At 36.3% G+C, this 19,239-nt stretch overlaps 1 protein-coding gene across 1 annotated transcript in view; it reads left to right on the top strand.

The window, feature by feature from the left end:
• LRRIQ3 (leucine rich repeats and IQ motif containing 3) overlaps window positions 1–19,239 on the top strand; it is an 89,310-nt gene that overhangs the window by 17,626 nt on the left and 52,445 nt on the right. Inside the window, exons 3-4 of the mRNA XM_040987247.1 lie at window positions 366–689; window positions 18,303–18,436. Of these exons, the coding sequence (XP_040843181.1) occupies window positions 366–689; window positions 18,303–18,436 (458 nt within the window). The remainder of the gene's footprint in view (window positions 1–365; window positions 690–18,302; window positions 18,437–19,239) is intronic.

Genomic DNA, 19,239 nt, shown 5'->3' with positions numbered 1-19,239 from the left:
ATGTGCTTTAAAATTTTAAAAACTACATTAAAAGTGTCTGATATTACTTAAAGCCATACTCAGTTGTAAGAATGCTTGTTGACTTCTTAATTCTTCAGGTAAGGGAACTATTTCAGAAATATTTGAAGAGTATGTTAAAAAAATTAACTTTGATCAAGCATTTTGTTTATTAAGTGATAGTTTATTCTGGATATCTGGTAGCTAATGATTTTCTGCAAGTCATAATTTGAATAATTATAAACACATTTTTTTGCTCATGGTTAGAAATTTGTTACTTGGAAAATACTGAATTTTAGATGATATTTAATCTTTTACCATTTCCATATGCTTTATCTAAAAAATACATATTTTAAATAATATTTCAGATAAAGATTTTACCAGATGCCAAGTTTTGGAGTGGAATGAAGAGTCTAAAACTCCTCTATCTTCATGACAATGGCTTTACAAAGTTAAAGAATGCATGCGAATTATCTGGCTGTTCAAACCTCCTTGTGCTCACTATGTTTGATTGTCCAGTAAGCCTTAAAAAAGGATATAGACATGTTCTAGTTAATAGTATATGGTCTCTCAAAGCATTAGATCACTATTTGATTTCTGATGAAGAAATAATTCAGAATTGGCATCTTCCTGACCGCTTCAAGACATTCAGCAACCAACTTTACTTTAATTTCTGCCCTCCCTTGAAAAAGGTAATTAGCTTTCTTAGGGTATCATTTTTTTTTTAAAGATTTATTTTATTTTTATTGAAAAGGCGGATATACAGAGAGGAGAGACAGAGAGGAAGATCTTCCGTCCGATGATTCACTCCCCAACCTACCACAACAGCTGATGCTATGCCAATCCAAAGCCAGGAGCCTCTTCCGGGTCTCCCACGCGGGTGCAGGGTCCCAAAGCTCTGGGCCGTCCTTGACTGCTTTCCTGGGCCACAGGCAGGGAGCTGGAAGGGAAGCGGGGCTGCCGGCATAGAACTGGCGCCCATATGGGATCCTGGGCGTGCAAGGCGAGGACCTTAACCACTGCGCCACCGTGCTGGGCCCAGGGTATCATTTTAAAACAATTTACAGGTGTACAATTTTGATTTTTAAATTTTATACTCTGACAATATATACACATTTGTTGCATTATTTATATAAAAATTAATTGAATATATTAGAAATGACTTCATATCTGGGAATTGGTCAAAGCTTATGATTATTTACTTCTTTTCAAAGGTTCATTTATTTATTTGAATGTCAAAGAAACAAGGAGATAGGGAAAGGCAGAGAGAAAGATATCTGCATTAAGTTATTTAGTCTGTAGATGGCTGCCACTAGCTAGTAGTAAACTGGACCAAAGCCAGGAGCCAAGAGCTTCATTTGAGTTTCCTACATGTGTGGCTATCAGGCATTTGGGCTCTCTTGTTGTTTTCCTAGACCATCAACATCCAGGGCATGAAGGATATGAGCATTGCAGGCGATGGAGTCATGGCCGCTCCATAACGCTGGAACCAGATTCTTGAAGTATTAGTCTGATGCTTTTGATATGATCAATCTGTATGTATTGATATCTTTTTTTTTTAATTTTCCTACAAACATTTTTTTTTATTGATTACATTGTATTATGTGACACAGTTTTGTAAGTACTGGGTTTCCCCCCCACCCCTCCCCTAAACCTCCCCCCATGGTGGATTCCTCCCCCTTGTTGTGTGACCACAGTTTAAGTTCAGTTGAGATTCCTTCATTGCAAGCATATACCAAGCATAAAGTCCAGCATCTTATTGTCCAGACAAGTTCAATGGCTTCTTGGGGAGACCTTCTCTGGCTTGAAGGTAGAGCCAACAGCAAAATCCCGATCAAGTATGTATTGATTTCTAAAACTTTAAAAAGAGGAATGGAAAAACTTGTGACCTAGTTAGAATTTACAGAATACTGAATGTCCCAGATTTAAAATAAGTGATAACATTTAATTCAGAAGTTCAAAACATAGGATTAATTACAACTATTAGTAAATGTCATTTATGAAGTTTTTTAAAGCCAGTTAATCCAATATATTTCTAGTGAATTAGTGGTTATTAGAAAACAAATGAAGGCAAGGAAGTCAAATTACTGCAGGAAATAAAAGATGGAGTTAGGGTTAATATAGGTGGATTGGGGCAAGAATAAAAACAGGGTATAATAAATGATGGATACCTATCAGTTACAGTGATTGTGGTACATATTTTATTCTTATATATTTATTCCTTCATTGATATATAATAAATGCGTTACTTTATCAAATATTTTAGTAGGCTTTTCCTGGTTCTTGAAGATTGTATGATAAATAATAACTGTTATTGCTCTCACCAAATTTAATGGAAAGACAAAGAAATAAACAACTTTTGGAAAAAGTTGAGCAACTCTAGAATACCAGATAGTGTTAATTCTTAAGAAAAGCAAAGCCCTGGAGTGATATGAATGATGTAAGGAGTTTGGTTACATCACCTCAGGTAGATGATAAAGGTCCTTCCTAGAAACACTCTTGATTAATTTTTCTTTGTTTGTTTCTTTTTATTTTGTGGGAGAATGTTCCTCTTATTTAACACATACTAATAAAACATAGTAAGTGTTGGGAACTTACTCAGTCTTAGATATCCAGTTAATCTTGAGACTGGGATTTCAATTTAAATAATGCTATAATTTCAGTAATCCTACTGTTGTTTTACAACTGACATCACAGAGGTTTTACTAGGAAAAGAAGTAAGGAAATACACCTCTAATGCTTTGGACATGGGTATTGGGTAAACATTTAATAAACTGCAATATTTTAAAGGCTTTTGTAAGAAATATGAGTCTGAATATGTTTATTTTCTGCATTGTATTGATGGAGAGATGCCCACTAAGCATTGAAAATGAAGAAAATAAAACATAGTGTTCTGGAGATTTAGCATTGTATCTGGCTTTGGAAAATATGATATCATTTGTCTGAAGTCAAACTCTCAGGAAAATATATGCATCAAAATCAATAAAGGTGGAGAGCAAGGGAGAAAATCATGGCACAAAGTCAGACTCATTTTGTGGAAGGAAGGTAGAGGAGCCAATACGGAGAAAAGAGAATTGATCTTAGGAGATTGGGGATTGCAGGGACTTAGAATGAACGTGGTGAAGGGCTGATCTGGGCTGGACCATAAAACTTACCTGACAGAATCCTATCTGACACTCATGGGAGCTGGGACTGGGAGAAACCCAGGCATGGCCAGGCTGTAGTACCTGCTGACACATGCAAGGGCTGGCACTGAGGGCAGATCATGCCAAGTAGGACTGAGGCCCTTATTGGCACATGTGAGATCCAGGGCTGGGACTGGGCCTGATAGAGAGAAACTTGTGGAACTCCCCTACAAGACCTGCTGTGGAGCTAGTGTGTCTAATTGGGGGCACACTAGAACTGAGGGTAGGGTTGGGTCTGCTCAAGCTAATCCACAGCACTCATTAGCTTTTGTGTGTGCCGAGTCAAGGGACAGGTCAGGCTAGACCTGGCCTTAGCACTTGCTGGCACACATGAGAGCCAGCAGAGTGTGTGGGCCACATAAGCTGGGCTGGGCTGTAACACATGCAAGCAAGAGCTGAGACTGCAGTTGGTCCAAGCCAGGCTGTGTTGAAGCACCTGCCAGCATGAACAAGATTGGGACTGGGAATGAGCCTGGTAGGAGAAATCTGGAGACTCCCATACTGGGTTGCAGCTTGCCCTGGTGAATGGATTATGTTCAGACCAGGCTGGCCAAGGCTGCAGCAACCAGTGGCATGTGTGTGGGCTGAATCTTGGGGTGGGGTGGACCAGATTGGAGTAGTTTCCCTACTAACTGGTGACTATGATAGCCAGAATGGGTGTGGAATAGGCTGGGCAAGGACCCAGCACCTGCTGGGTTACATGAGAGTCCAGTCTGCGAAAAGGACAGGCTCAGCTAGGCAGTAGCATGCAAGGATTAGAGCCAGCATGATTACAGGCTAGTTGGGCTAGGCCATAATACCAACTGGTGAGTGCTGGGACTGGTGGCTGGCCATGTCAGTCTGAGTAGCAGCACCTGGTAGCAGACAGTAGAGCTGTTGCTGGTGGCAGGCCTGGTAGGGGAACTTGAGGAACTCCCCTGCTAGGCCACAAATTCCACTGATGAGCACAAGAGCCAGGACTGGGAGAGGCTACATCAGGTTGGGCTACAGTATCCACTGGCATACACAAGTTGGGTTTGAGGCAGGCCTGACAGGGTCAGTCTACAGTACACACTGGCAGTACACATGGGACAGGTGGCAGGCTAGGCAAGCTTGGATTATACATGAGGGCTAGGGGTTGGGCTAGCCTGCTGTACTCACCATCAAAAGCTAATGCTGGGTGTGTGTGTGGCAGGGACCTGATACAGTTCCAGCACTTGTTGGTGGATGCCAATACTAGGAACAGGCTCTTTTAGATTGTGATGCAACACCTGGCCACAAATGACCTGGGGCTGGAAGGAGGCCTGGAGGGGGTACTTCAGAAACTGTTGTTTCCACTGGTGAGTGAGAGCTGGGACTGAGGGCTGGCCTGGAGACAGGTAAAGGTGGGCTAGGCTGTTGAATCCATGGGCATGCATGAGAGTCAAAATCATTGTTGAGTTAGCCGGGCTAGGCTTCAACACCAGCTGGCAGGTGCTGGAACTGGATACAAGTCATGTCAGGCTAGACAGTAGTACCCCTTTCAGATGCAATATCCACGGACATGCCTGGCAGGGAACCATTGGCATGACCCTGCTAGGCTATAACTATTGCTAGTGAGCATAGGAACCAGGGCTAGTGAAGGGCCAGGCTGGGGTTTATTGGTGGTCACCCTGACTAGGCCATGGCACCTACTGGTATGCATGAGGACTATGTCTGTGGTAGGGTAGCTGGCCTGGGCAATGCCACCTGTCAGACTGTGTGAGATACAGGGTTAGTGCAGAACTGACCAGGCAGCTGCATTCACCATAGGTGCATTGGGTGTTGCAGGTGACAGACCACACCTGACCTTGCATGGGCTGGTGCACACAAGAATCAAATTTGAAGTCACTTCAGGTAGTTTCTTAGAGAGCATGTATTGGGACTGGGCCTACTTACTTGCTGATACATGTGTGGTGGACAGCATGTCCAGATGCACAAGGGAAACAGGACAGCAGGGGACTCCCACTGCCTCATCAGAGGATGGAAAGCAGAACAAATTGGACAGTTCCAAACTTTGTTACCGGGTTTGTGCATGTACCAATGTGCTCTTTGTAAACCAACTGACCTTTTTCATTTCTGGCACAAAGAAACCGACAACTTCTCAGAACTATCAAAAACATCCAAGTAACATCCTCAGAAAATTTTTTCCCACATGGGGGATAATCAAATGACCCTCCCTCATCCCTGTATGCTGATGTATTTTGACAGCAAGGAGCTGCCCACTTCCCTTCCTCCCCTGTGGACACAATAGGGGGAAAAAAAGTTAAGCATATGTCCCAGCACCTTCCTCTGTACTTGAACCTCTCTACTTAATCAATGATCCACATGGTCATGCATCCGTTCAATTATGTAAATAATATTAAAAAGAAAAGATACATAAAATTGCTGTTAGAAGCCAGAAGTGACAGTTTATCATTAAAAAGAAAAATCATTAAAATGAATATTTTAGAGAGCAAGAGAAAATTGCCGTTTAGTCAAAGATATGTTGTAAGCTTTCTGATGATGAAATTATTGCATACTTATAATTTCAGTAACTCTGTGCTCCAGGACATGAAATTATGGGTTAATATGGAACTGACAAATATAGAACAGTTTTGGAGTAAAATTAGAAAGGAAAATGATAACACTTTAATTGTAGGGAATAGGATTCATGGGAGATTTTTAAAGTGATATATTCATAGTTTATGACAAGGAGAAGTTTTGATTTAAAGTAAAAGACAAAGAGTCAGAAATGAATAATTTTAGAAAGATATTGTGGAGAAAGTATGATTTGGAGACAGCATAAAATGAATAAAACTTACAGATATGTAGGCATTCTAGTTGCTGCTTGGATTTTTTTCATTTGTAGTTATTTTAGAAATCTATTTAATAACTGTTTAGTTTGCTTATATATGTTTATTCCTGTTAGTTTTTACTATAAGAGATGTTTCTTTGATTTTTCCTATATCACTTAGGTATTTTTAAAATTTACAGCAATATAATAGACAGTGGAAAACAATAAATGTGAATCCAAATGTGTTGGATATTTTTATAGTAGTCCCTTAAAATATACATTTCAGAATATTTCATTGCATATACTAATATAAGATTATTAAAACCAAATGATATCTAACAAGTATTGGCTACACACAATTATAGTTATTAATAATTGTTAGTATTCTATTTACAAGGAAGTTATGCATATGTATGTTAAAGAAGCATATACTTATTATGTAGTAAACAAATCTAGTAATGTAATTAAAGATTGTGCTCTACAAGAGAAAAATATCCAGGAGGATGTTTTTGTCCTTAATTATAAATTAAAATGATTTATAAATTGTTGCTTTTTTTAAAAAAAAAAGATTTATTTATTTTTATTACAAAGTCAGAAATACAGAGAGGAGGAGAGACAGAGAAGATCTTCCGTCCAATGATTCACTCCCCAAGTGACCGCAACGGCCAGTGCTGCACCGATCTGAAGCCAGGAACCAGGAACTTCTTCCGGGTCTCCCACGCGGGTGCAGAGTCCCAAAGCTTTGGGCCGTCCTTGACTGCCTTCCCAGGCCACAAGCAGGGAGCTGGATGGGAAGTGGAGCTGCCAGGATTAGAACTGGCACCCATATGGGATCCCAGGCGTATTCAAAGCGAGGACTTTAGCCGCTAGGCCACGTCACCAGGCCCTAGATTGTTGCTTTTATTGAAATATAGTTGGATATTATTTATATTTTGAAGATGGACAAAAATAAACTCCTGAGTGAAATTCAAGCACCTCTAGATATCTGAAGTGCTTATTTATCCCTAAATTTAAAATGGCGTATGTTATTAAACATGAGCATGACCTGTGCAAAAAGCTAGTATTATAAAACTATTGTATTTTGTCTATGTGTATAAAAGATTAACTAAGTAAGGATGTAGTTTTCATCATGTTGTGGGGTACTCTGAGGTAGGTAGTTTATATATATAACTGATCATGGAAACTGTGAAGGACAAGGGTTTATTGTAGCTTTCTCCTTACTGTCTTTGGTAGGTGAACATTACTGCCCCCTCCCCACTCCCACAGACAATGAAGTTTTCACATATAATGTATATTTATGCCAGGAAGAAGAGAAATAATGAGGCAGTCACAACCAAAAACCCATAGATGTTCATAGTGATGGTTAATTTTGCTCATAGCGACAACTAGATTTAAGGGTATCTTTTATGCTGGATATTTTAAGTGGACATATTTACTATGCTGAAAAATCAATATTAGTATAAAGAAAGGTTCTGGAAAGCACCAAACACTTTCAGTCATTCGGTGACAATGTAATTGATTACATAGTGCAGGACTGGCATTTTAAATGAGAGATTTCCAGCATTTGACATTCATTAGTTCCAGTGCAAATGCAGGGGAACTTAACAAAGATTTTCCCATTCATGCCTTTGGAGTCTGAACATGAGGGAAAGCAGAGAGTAGTGATCCAAAAGTCCTGCAGTAAGAGTAATGGATGAAACCATCTACCAACTTTTGCAAGAGAAATAAATCTGCAGGTTCAGCAAACTGTGTAAGCCACAGATAGGTCCAAGTAGACTTTGTGCCAAAAACATAATTAAATTTCTGAAGACTAAATACAAGAACAACAACAACAACAACAAAGAAAGTATGCAGATAAAAAAGCAAAGCAGTCATTTACCTGAAAATGAAGAATAAGGACATCAGCAGATTTCTCATTGAAAAACTGTAGAGTAAATAAGGAAATGACAAGAAATTACTTAAAATGCTAAAAAGAAAATGCTGGGTACAAAATTGTTTTGGCAATGAAAATATCCTTCATAAATGAAGAAGAAATCAATATATATTCTCAAACAAAGATAAATGACTAAGAATTTGTACCTAGTCATTACCTTTTAGTAATGTCTAAGGGTGTATTTTGTACAAAGAAAAAATGATTATAGGATATTTGGAACAACAGAAAATAACAAAATAGTAAGTAAAAATGTGAGAAAATTAAAGACATCCTTCCTCTTCTGGGCCCTAAGTTATTTAGTTGACATAAAATTTGCTAATACTGATACAATTCTGAAAATACATAGAATTGCTTACGAAAAGTATTAACCAAATAATTGAAGGGATATTGAGATAAGTAAGTTTCTATGCTTTATTTGATTTCATATGTTGATGACATTAGTCAACTCTGACATTAGTTGACTATGATATATAAATGTAGAGCTATCACTAAGAATGCACTCTAGAGAGTTACACAAAATGCCATTCACAGAGGTATGAGGTCAACAAGATCGAATAATGGGAGATCCCAGAGAAACAATTTATCTTAAGAAATCAGTAAAACTAAACTAGCAAATCCTAAAGAAGTAGAAACCTGGCAGAATGCTTTAAAAAATCTTAATGATGCACTTAGTTTATGAACTCATCTAGCATGGAAATGAAAATGTATTCTTAGATATTAAAAGCAAAAGCAGCAGGGAAGCCTGTAATGTCAGAAAAAATAGACTTTAATTTAGAATATTTCAAAAGAAGCAGTAAATAGAGTAAATTCGGAAAAAAGTAAAATAAAATATAAATATATGTGTCCCCAGAATTAAAATAGCTAAATATATACAACAAGAACTAGATGACCAAATGGGAAAATAGACAGTAATACAATAACAGTAGGAGACTTGAATTCCCAACTGTCATCAGTCATTCAGAAAGGAAATTCATTAAGCAAAATCAGGTTTGAATATCACTTGGAACAAATGTATTTAACAGTTGAGTATTCTGTAATATCCTATCCAACAGAAATACAGTATATATTTTTTCAAGCACATGCAGGAATATTCTCCATGATAGATAATATTTTAGACAATGAAAGAATTCTTCACAAGCTTAAGAATATTTGAATCATCCCAAATTCATTTTCCAAACACAATGGAATGAAATTAGAAATTTTTAAGGTGAAGAAATCAGGAATAGTAGCAAATACATAGATATAAAAACAGATTCCTGTTGAAAAAACAAAAAGAAGAAATAAAAATAGAAATTAATGATTGCTGTGAGTATGCAATGAACATGAAGTCACAGCATGCCTACCTTACGATATATGGGAAAAGCAGCATTAAAAAGAATGATTCTGGCTGAGAATCAAGACAGCAGAATATGGAAAGGACATGTATAAATGGACGGAAAAACATTTAAGCAGGATGAAGCAGAGAGGACACACGCCAAGAAACAGAAGAAGAGAGGACAACAGCAGAGGGGTACCTGGAGACTGACAGACACAGGAAAGGAGCAGATAACAATGGTATGATGTTGCAGTGACTGATACTCCAGCAACATTCAGCTAACAGCAATCTGAACTCCACCAGCAGTCAGAACTCCACCAGCAACCAGGTGGGAAGGGACTTCCACTGGGAGCTTGGGAGGTGAACCCAGACAAAGAACCGTCCATCCTGCTGGTCCATTTGATTTGACCCAGAGCAGAGACAGAGCAGCAGATCCTAGATGGGCAGTGTGAGAACAGCGTGGATTTCACAGCCTAGTTAGACCCCTAGGGTCGAATTGGGCACCATTTTGAGTAAGGAGGCAAAGGCAAGGGAAAGGACTGAGCATAGGCTGAGCTGGGAGTGAACTCATTTCTGACTCAGTCAACTGCATCAACGTGGCATTCCACAAGTTCCGCCCAAGAAAGCTCTGGGTAGCCCTCAGATCTGACAGTGAGCAGATCAAAAACTCTAGTAGTGGTACATCAGGCGCCATTTTGCGCACTGTGGCAAAAGCTTTAGGGGGGTGCAGGAGACAACGGTGCACTGCGCATGTGCTGAACTCGCGAGAACTCACTGAGTTCAGTGGATTGCACTGGTCCATCAGGAAAATAATACCAACTGTGGCATCATACAGGTCAAAATAGGTCCGAGTGGCAACCAGACCTAATGTCCAACAGGTTCCAGCAAGATCAGTGCCAACAACAACCTAGGTATATAGGACACCTGGTGTCTCCCTAATCCTGGGACCTGCTCCAACCGAAAGTGGGAGAAAGGTTGCAGAGACAATGGCACAGACTCAGCATGGTATCACAGGAGATGGAGAGCAATGAGCCAGGAGTTTGGGTTATGCAGTTCTTGGTGGAAATCTAACATATAAGAACCCAAACCTAGAACTTGCTGGAGGGAGTGGTACTAGTGGCTGCAAGCAAAGAGTTGTGTACCAACTGCAATAAGTAAAATTGCATTGTAGACCTGTGGTTGTCAGAGCTTAGAAACCTACCCCAAGGAGAAGACTCTGCTAACCAGAAATACAATGACCAAGAGCAAAAGAAGAGACAGAGGCACAATGAATATTACTGAAAACTCTCCTGCAAAGGAGCAAAACCCTTTGATAACTGAGGAAGACATAGAGAATATGCAGGACACAGCATTCAGAAAGCTCATTTTAATGCTTCTGATAAAAAAATGAGAAGCACAAATGAGTTCAAAGAATTTAAGGAAGCAATAAAGAGAATCAAGTCTGATATATCAGAAATTAAGAACACAGTAGAACAAATTAAAGGTACAGTGGAGAGTCTCCAAAATAGAATGAAGCAAGCAGAAGAAAGAATCTCAGAATTGGAAGGTATTTCCTGTCATCAGTGAGAAGCAAACAAAAAGCTGGAAGCAGATCTGCATCAGGCCAAAAAAAAAAAAAAAAAATCAAGAATTGAAAGACACTTTTAAGAGGTCAAATATAAGAGTTTTAAGAGTTATGGGAGTCCCAGAAGGTGCAGAAAGAGAAACTGATTTTACAAATATATTTAATGAAATAATCAAGGAAAATTTCCCTAATCTAGAGAAAGAATTGGAAAACAAGATCCAGGAGGGACACAGAACTGCCAACAAGCTGGACCTAAAGAGATCTTCAACTACCAAGACACATGATCATCAAACTCTCTTCAATCAAACATAAGGAAAAGATCCTTAAATGTACACATGAAAAAAAAATCAATTGACATATAAAGGAATGCCAATTAAACTGACAGGAGATCTCTCACAGGAAACTTATATGGCAAGAAGAAATGGATGACACATTCCAGATCTAAAAGAAATATAAAAGGTCACCTAGGATAACATATCCTGCAAAGCTTTTTTGTCTTCAAAATGAAATAAATTCTCCCAGTAAACAAAAGTTAAAAGAACTGGCCTCTTCCAAACCTCCCTACTAATTTTTCTTCAAGATGTTTCTCTTTACAGAGAAGAAATACGCCTTTCAAAACACTTCTTCCATTAACATCATTCAATCGACTCATGATCATTCATAGCATCATTTTCTTTCAAGAAGGTTCGGATTTAAGTTCTTCAGCTACACTGTAGCATTTAAGTACATGTTTTTACTGCTTGTGGTGGTATTTTCCCTTTTTCTCCCTATTTATTTTCTTGTGCCTTTTTTTAAGGAAGTATAGTAGCGTGTAATGGAGACTGTCCCTACCTAGTACCATGTTATATAAAACTTCATCACTGAAATTTTCTATTTTCTTTTCTATTGTGATTCTCTATTATGACTTTTCATTCTTAGGGAAGTAGCATTAGCTGTGAAATGGAGTCTAACATCCAGATTGAGATACAATGCAGTGTGCCATTTCTACTTCCAGAAAAAATGACTTATCTTGACAATAGATCTGAATCTGCCATTGTCCAACCCGAGAGGATCAGATGTCGGGTATGAAAACTGTATTTATAATGATTTAGATAACAAGTGTTGGGGGAGAAATGGGCTGGGATAAGGGAAATGCCAGGAGCTTATGAAACTACCATAAAATGATGACAATAATAATAAAATAAAAAGAACTGTCTTAAAAAAAAGAATGGAATGATTCTAGTGATTAACAGCTATATGTGAACAGAAGGTGTTAAGCAAGCAGATTTTACCTTTGAAGAGTCTGGATAAAGGGAAGTAAATATAGGTTAGCAACAAGAAATATGTAATAATGATAATTTGAAACAATCAAATAAAGACTGGAATACTAATGGAAAACAAATATTTAATTTTAATGCAAAATTGACAATCTCTTATGCTGACTGTGCTGGGAAGACTTAAAATCAGTTGATTGCACAGAACCTGTAAAAACTATGCCAACAATGTAGAACAAATGAATACATTCATGGAAAAATACAAGACAAGTACAGTTTTCCAAGCCGATTTCAAGAAAAAAAAAAAAAAAACTTAAACAAGCTGATAGCAAGTAAGGGGGTTGACTCATACTCAGAATTATCATCAAAAAGAAAAACTTAAAACCATGGTGTTGTGATTTCATTATTTCAGATATTAATACTGACTTTAACTTCATTCTTCCAGAGTTGGAAACCTACAAACCCCAGAATAGCACAAAAAGGAGAATGAATGGGTGCACTAGATATAGGGAGTTGTTCAGTATCATAAATTTATAGCTATATAATATAGTTAAATTGTGAAACTGTTATACCACATCGTGTCTTTCATTCACAATAGGTACTGTGTGCAAATTAATAGGATTAAACTTAAGTTAAACAATCTTGGTACAAATAAAAAGAAAGAAATCCACTTATGTTGCCTGTGATTTTTTTTATTGGCATTCGAGGTGGGGAGGGTGCTTATCCAAAATGTTGTCATCAACACCAGTATCTTGAAATGTTTTCACTTCACTCCAGTTAGAATCCTTATCAGCTTTAGTAGGTCCTGCCTCAAAGAACTCCTGGTGATCCAGCCCTATGGCACAACATGAACTTGAAGGACACAATATGAAGCCAGATGTAGAAAGAAAAATATCACCTGTTGTCACTTACATGTGGAATGTGAATAAAAGCAATAAGAAATATTGAGAGAATAAAAAAAAATGGTTAAAAAGGTCAGAGTCATGGGAGGAAGCAAAGAAATGCTGGTCAAAAGACACATAATAGCAAATACTAAAGAATAATCGAGTTTTAACATATACAGTAAAAAGATTAAGGTTAATAATTGTGTATTTTATTCAAATTCACATTGTCAGTGAGCTTTTTTAAATATCCTATTGCTACTTCACAGGAATGCAGTGAAATAATATCATCTTTATCTTCATATTTACAATAATAAAAAATGGAACTTTTTGTGATCTGAATGTTAGTATCTCATTTCCCAGACTTCTGTATTGAAACTGATCTCTGATATGATAGCATTTGGATGTGAGGACTTTCACAAGTTATTGGTCTCTTTATAAAATGGTCTTGGTAAGATCCATTATTTCCTCTAACATGTGAGACTACATTAGGAAAGCATTATGTATAACCCAGGAAGAGTGGTTTGACCAGGAACCCAATCAGCCAGTGCTGTTGTGTTTGGCTTTTGATCTCCAAACTACAAACAGCTAGCATTCCATGGGGAAAGACAAGAGAGGAAGCTGTATCAAGGTGGTCGTAGAAGCAAGAGCAGATAATTTAGATTGATAACTATGGAACGTTTATAATTAGATGTTATTTTGCGGTTTCTGATTGGTATAGTTTCTAGTTTTAATTTACTGCTTTCAATGGACTTAATGCTGATAAAAAGTTTAGTTTACTTTGAAGTCTGACACCACAAATACACCCTGTCTTAAATTTTAATGCAGGATGGATTATAGTAGGTAATAAGACTGTGAATTTACATTAGAGATTGTCTTAAAAAGTCCAAAAACAAATGATGTGATTAGTATTAGAAAATTTGTGCCTTCCAATTAATCAGTGAATGAAAAGTCGAGTCTGCTTTTCAGAAAATGTCTAAAATGTTGTGTAAAATTATTTATTAAGGTGATACCATTTCATATTCCTTGCTGTATTTCTTGATCTATGAAGGAAAAAAAAATATTTGCAGTACTCTTGCATTTTGTTATCTTTACGTTTTGAAACGCTGTTTGGCATTGTATGATAATAGACACAACCACCAACAGGGATCATTTGCAAAATATCTGCATTTGATAACCCACACACAACATACAACAAATGTTGAATATGTGTTTTCTATAGTTTAAGCCTTTTACAAGTATAATTTATTAGCCTGAGCATAGTATAAGCCAAATTGTATTCTACTGTTATTTTACAAATGAATCTCTATGAAAAAATTAAGTTTGGAAGAGACAAGTACTGGAAATACAACTCATTCTTTCTGGTAAAAAAAAAATGCTAAGTGCACACTAATAGAATGGCCTCACCATTCAGACTTTCTAGACCAACTGAAGAGTAATTTAGTGTAAATCTTATGATCAAAGTTTGGGTCTTGTAAGGATAATGCAATAAATTATAGGGCTTATATAAAATATAGGGAATATATTGAAGAGATGTTTGTTTACTAGAATTTAGTAGTTTATTAGAGAAGGGTGAGGCAGAAAGAGTAATGTGATTTTATTACTAAATTGACAAGATGAAGAATAGTTTAATGACCGTATAAGTAATGTAATATGAGATATAGATTGGTTTATTAGGGAGATAATTATTTAAGTTTTTGACTTAGAGGTGGAGCAATGAAATTGGAAGTTCATTTTGGTATGTCTATTACTTACTTGGAGGAAGTAATTGAGTCTGTAAAATAATGAGATAATAAGGCAATATAGAAGAGCAATTCAAGAAATGGGTTAAGAAACTGTAACAGGCATTGAGATTTGTTCATTCATGATTCTCAGGGGTATATATAGTTGTGTATTGTGGGAGTAGAAGATATTGTATGTTGGGCAGTGGATATCATATTGTAGAAGTAGGGTGAAGCCTCACCAACTGCATTGTGTGCCAACTCAAGTAACTTGTAATTTCTTTTTCTTTCTTTCTTTTTTTTTTTTTTAATTTATTTGAAGGCAGAGAGGGAGCAGTGCACACAGAGAAATTTAATAGCCACTGTTTCACTCCCTAAATGACTGCATGTCCAAAAGCTCCCTCTGGGTCTCCCACATGGGTGGCATAGTGCCAAATACTTGACACATCAGCCTCTGCCTCACTGGAAACAGTTTGACAATATATGTCTGTCGCCCAAGAGTCAGTTTAAAGCTGGAAATCTGATGTATCATTGCTAAGAGAATGTTGAAACAGTTTTTGGAAATAAACACCATAGTAAGTTCAAGGTGGAAAAATTAATGGAGAAAATATTTTCAAAGTGATGTTGAAGTAGTACATAGGTATGTGTTCCATCTTTGAAAGATACAGACATAAATAAAATATAAAGCTGGTAAGAGGATTGTCTATAATCTCAAGGAGGAAATGTCCAGTAATAATTGTGTAAAAGAAAAAAAAAGTTCTCATAGGACAGCAGAAATTGTCAACTGTGATAATGAAAAGGTGAAGGTACCTATTATTTCAGGAATTAGAGCTCTTAATAATAAAAGCTGATATAAAAGGTTATGGCATATGTGCTTATTTGTATATGTGCATCTAAATATTGACTAGGTGATTTACATTAAACCACATTCATAAATGATAGATAGTACCTGTTGAGAAGAATTAATGGAAAATTGAGGAAGATGTAACACATACCAGTAACAGAGTGTTTATCAGGGATGTGAAAGTAGTTTTAAGGCTTTTCTTCTCTAGATGGTAATATAATTTCATGGAATGGATGAAGGCTAGTTGATAGAGTTCAGACTTGACAGTCTCATTTTCTCTGTTCAGAATGAAACACGATTTTTAGGATGTTTAGGGAAAGAGCTTGAATGTATTAATTATAGTGAGGGTCTGCAGAGGTTAGTGTTGAGAATGGAAGTAACCAGTATGAAGTAAGGACATTTCTAATCATTCAAAGGCATTTTGAAGGTTTAAACTGAAGTAGTATTAATCTGCAAGGCTTTGTGAGTTTTTATTTTCAGTTCATTGAGTGTACTATAAGAGAGAGTTTATATTGAGTGCCTTAAAATTGATAATGTGCAACATAGGTACTTTATTATACACAATATAAATGTCTGTTTTGTAATGTGGTAATTAATATTCAAACTTGAGATTTTATTTCTTTTTTTTTTTTAGTCTTTCTTTTTTTATTGTTATTAACATTGTATTATGTGATACAGTTATATAGGCACTGGGGATTCCCCCCACCCCTCCCTCAACCCTCCCCCCATAGTGAATTCCTCCACCTTGCTGCATAACCACAGTTCAAGTTCAGTTGAGATTCCTTCATTGCAAGCATATACCTAGCATAAAGTCCATCATCTTATTGTCCAGATAAGTTCAATGGCCTCTTGGGGAGACCTTCTCTGGTCTGAAGGTAGAGCTATCAGAGTAAAGTTCCGGTCAGTTAAAAGCCCCAGCAAAACATCAGCATCAATATACAACATTATGGAATTAATTGGCATAGTATTGAGTAAACAATATGTTAAAAATAATGCAAGTTCAATTCTTCAAAACATCTGGGTTGAGACAGTATCAATGACAGGTTCAAAAAATAACAAACAACCAAACAAAAATTACAGGTTAAATCAAGGCAAACATGTGGTATCTAACCTTTTGGGATTCGCTCATTTCCCTTAGCATTATAGTTTCCAGTTAGGCCTATTTAGCCACAAAGAACTGCATTTTGTTTTTTTTAATAGCTGAGTAGTATTCCATGGAGTAGGTGAACCAAAGCTTTCTTATCCAATCTTCTGCTGATAGGCATTTTGGTTGCTTCCATGTTTTTGCAATTACTGATTGTGCTATGAACATAGGGATGCATGTTGGTTTGTCGTGAAACAGGTGTTTTGGATATATTCGTAGGAGTGCTATTGCTGGGTCATATGGTATGCAGATTTTGAGTTGTTTGAGTGTTCTCCAGACTGATTTCCATAAAGACTGTACCAACTTTCCCCGCATCCTCGCCAACAAGTGTCGTTGGTGTTCTTTTTTATGTGGGCCAATCTTACTTGTGTTTTATTTCTAAGAGTCAAATGGTTAGTGAAATACAGTGAAGCTGTGATTTAAAATGGAAAACTTAGCTGGTATGGAGATCTTCCATAAAGGCATGATGGGATATATTTTCCAAGGCAAATTGGTGTATTCCAGTAAAAGTATGCAACATGCTAATTAAACTATACTACAATTTTGAGCTGTTGTAAATGTTTCATGAATATAGGATTTGTCAGATTTTTTATAAAGAGCCAGAATGCTTTCAGAACTTTATTGGATACCTGTCCTTTTCACTACTTCTTAGAGATTAGAATGGTTATGATCAATTTTACCCATATCATTTTAAATGTGAAGAATCTTATTATTCTTTGTGCATATTTTGTGACATATATACTTATTGTGTGGGGATAAAATTAGGTTAGTTAGCATTTTATCACTCCAAACACTGATAATTTTAAAAATTAATATAATTATGCATATTTATGTAATATAATGTGAACATTAAATAAATGTATAATGATGTAATTGGGATAACCTGTGTCTATCTCTTTGTTATTATTATTATTATTTGTAATTAAAGATGTCAAGCTCCTCTCTTCTATTTGTTCAAAAAAATATGTTCATTTATGAAATATAACTAACCAAAAATTGTGCTATGTATTACTAACAGCTTACTGCATCTGTCTGTAATTTAGTACCTGTTATGCAACCTTCCTCTAATTCCCTCCCCCCTTTTAACAACTTCTTATAGTTGCTATTCTATGTTATGATAAACTTGTTTTAGTTTCCACATATGTAGGAAACTATTGTATTTTGAATGGAGAAAAATCATCATTATGAATATTGCCTTTTGGGCATTTGTTTGGTACAGCACTTAGGGCACCACTCAGGACATGGCCATCTCAAATTTGAGTTCCTGGGTTCCAGGCCTGAGTGGCTCCAATCCAGCCTCTTTCTACTGTGCATTGTGGAAGGAGGTGCGTGGTGATCCCATCAGTTGAGGTTCCAAAGTGATATAGCTGACTCAGTTTGGTTCCCTGGTCTCTGGATTTGATCTGGATATTTGAGGAGTGAATCAGCAGATAAAGAAAAATCTCTGTCTCTCAAGTTCTCTGTCTTTAAATAAATTAAAAGAGTCTTGTATTTTTATAGGAAATTAAAATTGATGCTACTTATTCTTAATTGTTTTATAAAAATATTGAAGGAAAATGTATTTATTGAACTTTTATGTCTCTACAATACATATGAGTGTTTTAATACTTTACTCATGCCATAGGATGGCCAATTTAAACATATTTTGGAAACAATTCTATTACATATACTTTTATGACTTTTTAAATACAGGGAACAACCTATGAGGAAGAAATCAAAAATATTAAATATACCATTTCAAAAATTAATGAAATTCTGGCTCACACATCACCAGTTTTGATTGTTCAAAGATGGATACGTGGTTTCTTAGTAAGAAAATCTTTGAGGTATGTTTTATTTCGTTTACCATTTAAAAAAGACAACCAATAGTACAAAGTCATTTGTGAAACAATCTGTATTCTTTTATTATCTAGAAAAATGATTTTCTACTGGAATGATCCAGTTATAAGCAAAAAAAAAAACCCACCCTATATGGTGATATATAGTACGAAATGTGCTTAAAATATTAATGGTAATATGTATCATGAAAAACTGAACTTTTTAGCAACTTTCTGCACCAGAATTTATCTTTTAATTTCATTTTCACAAATTTTTGTAAGTACCTGTATATTAAACATAATAATGAGTTTTTAATATTAAAATTGCAAGTTGAAAACACATTGATTTCTTGCATGCAGTGAGATGTTACAGAAATGTAAATCGATGTCTACAACCATATCACATATCATCCTGAATGCATGCAATCTCAACTCAGAAATGTAAAACATGAACCATTTAGAAGGACAAAGTAAATTTATAAATCATGAAATAAGATAACTGTAGAATATGAGTCTGAAGACAATTTTGCAGTGACATTTGTTACCGTCTCAGTGTGTGTTATCTTTAGTTAATTGCCTTCTTTTCTTCTTGCAATTCTTTGGAGTAGCCGACACCTTCACATAAAGAAAAACTTGCCAGACTCTTTCAATATTGTTCTTTTGGAAAAATAAGATATTTTGCCTTTAATTTTTATGTCTTTGTCATGCCATATATGGAAAACACTTTTGTTAAAAGTTGAAATTGAGAAGATAACATGAAATTTATGCCAGATAGGATTAGAACAGATATAGAATATAGGCTTTTTTTGAGG

This window comes from Ochotona curzoniae, unplaced genomic scaffold (genome assembly GCF_017591425.1).
Source record: "Ochotona curzoniae isolate NIBS_2020 unplaced genomic scaffold, NIBS_Ocur_1.0 contig_4612, whole genome shotgun sequence".
NCBI lineage: Eukaryota > Metazoa > Chordata > Mammalia > Lagomorpha > Ochotonidae > Ochotona > Ochotona curzoniae.
The sequence above is the reverse complement of the archived record's forward strand: the minus strand, read 5'-3'. Positions and strand labels throughout refer to the sequence as shown.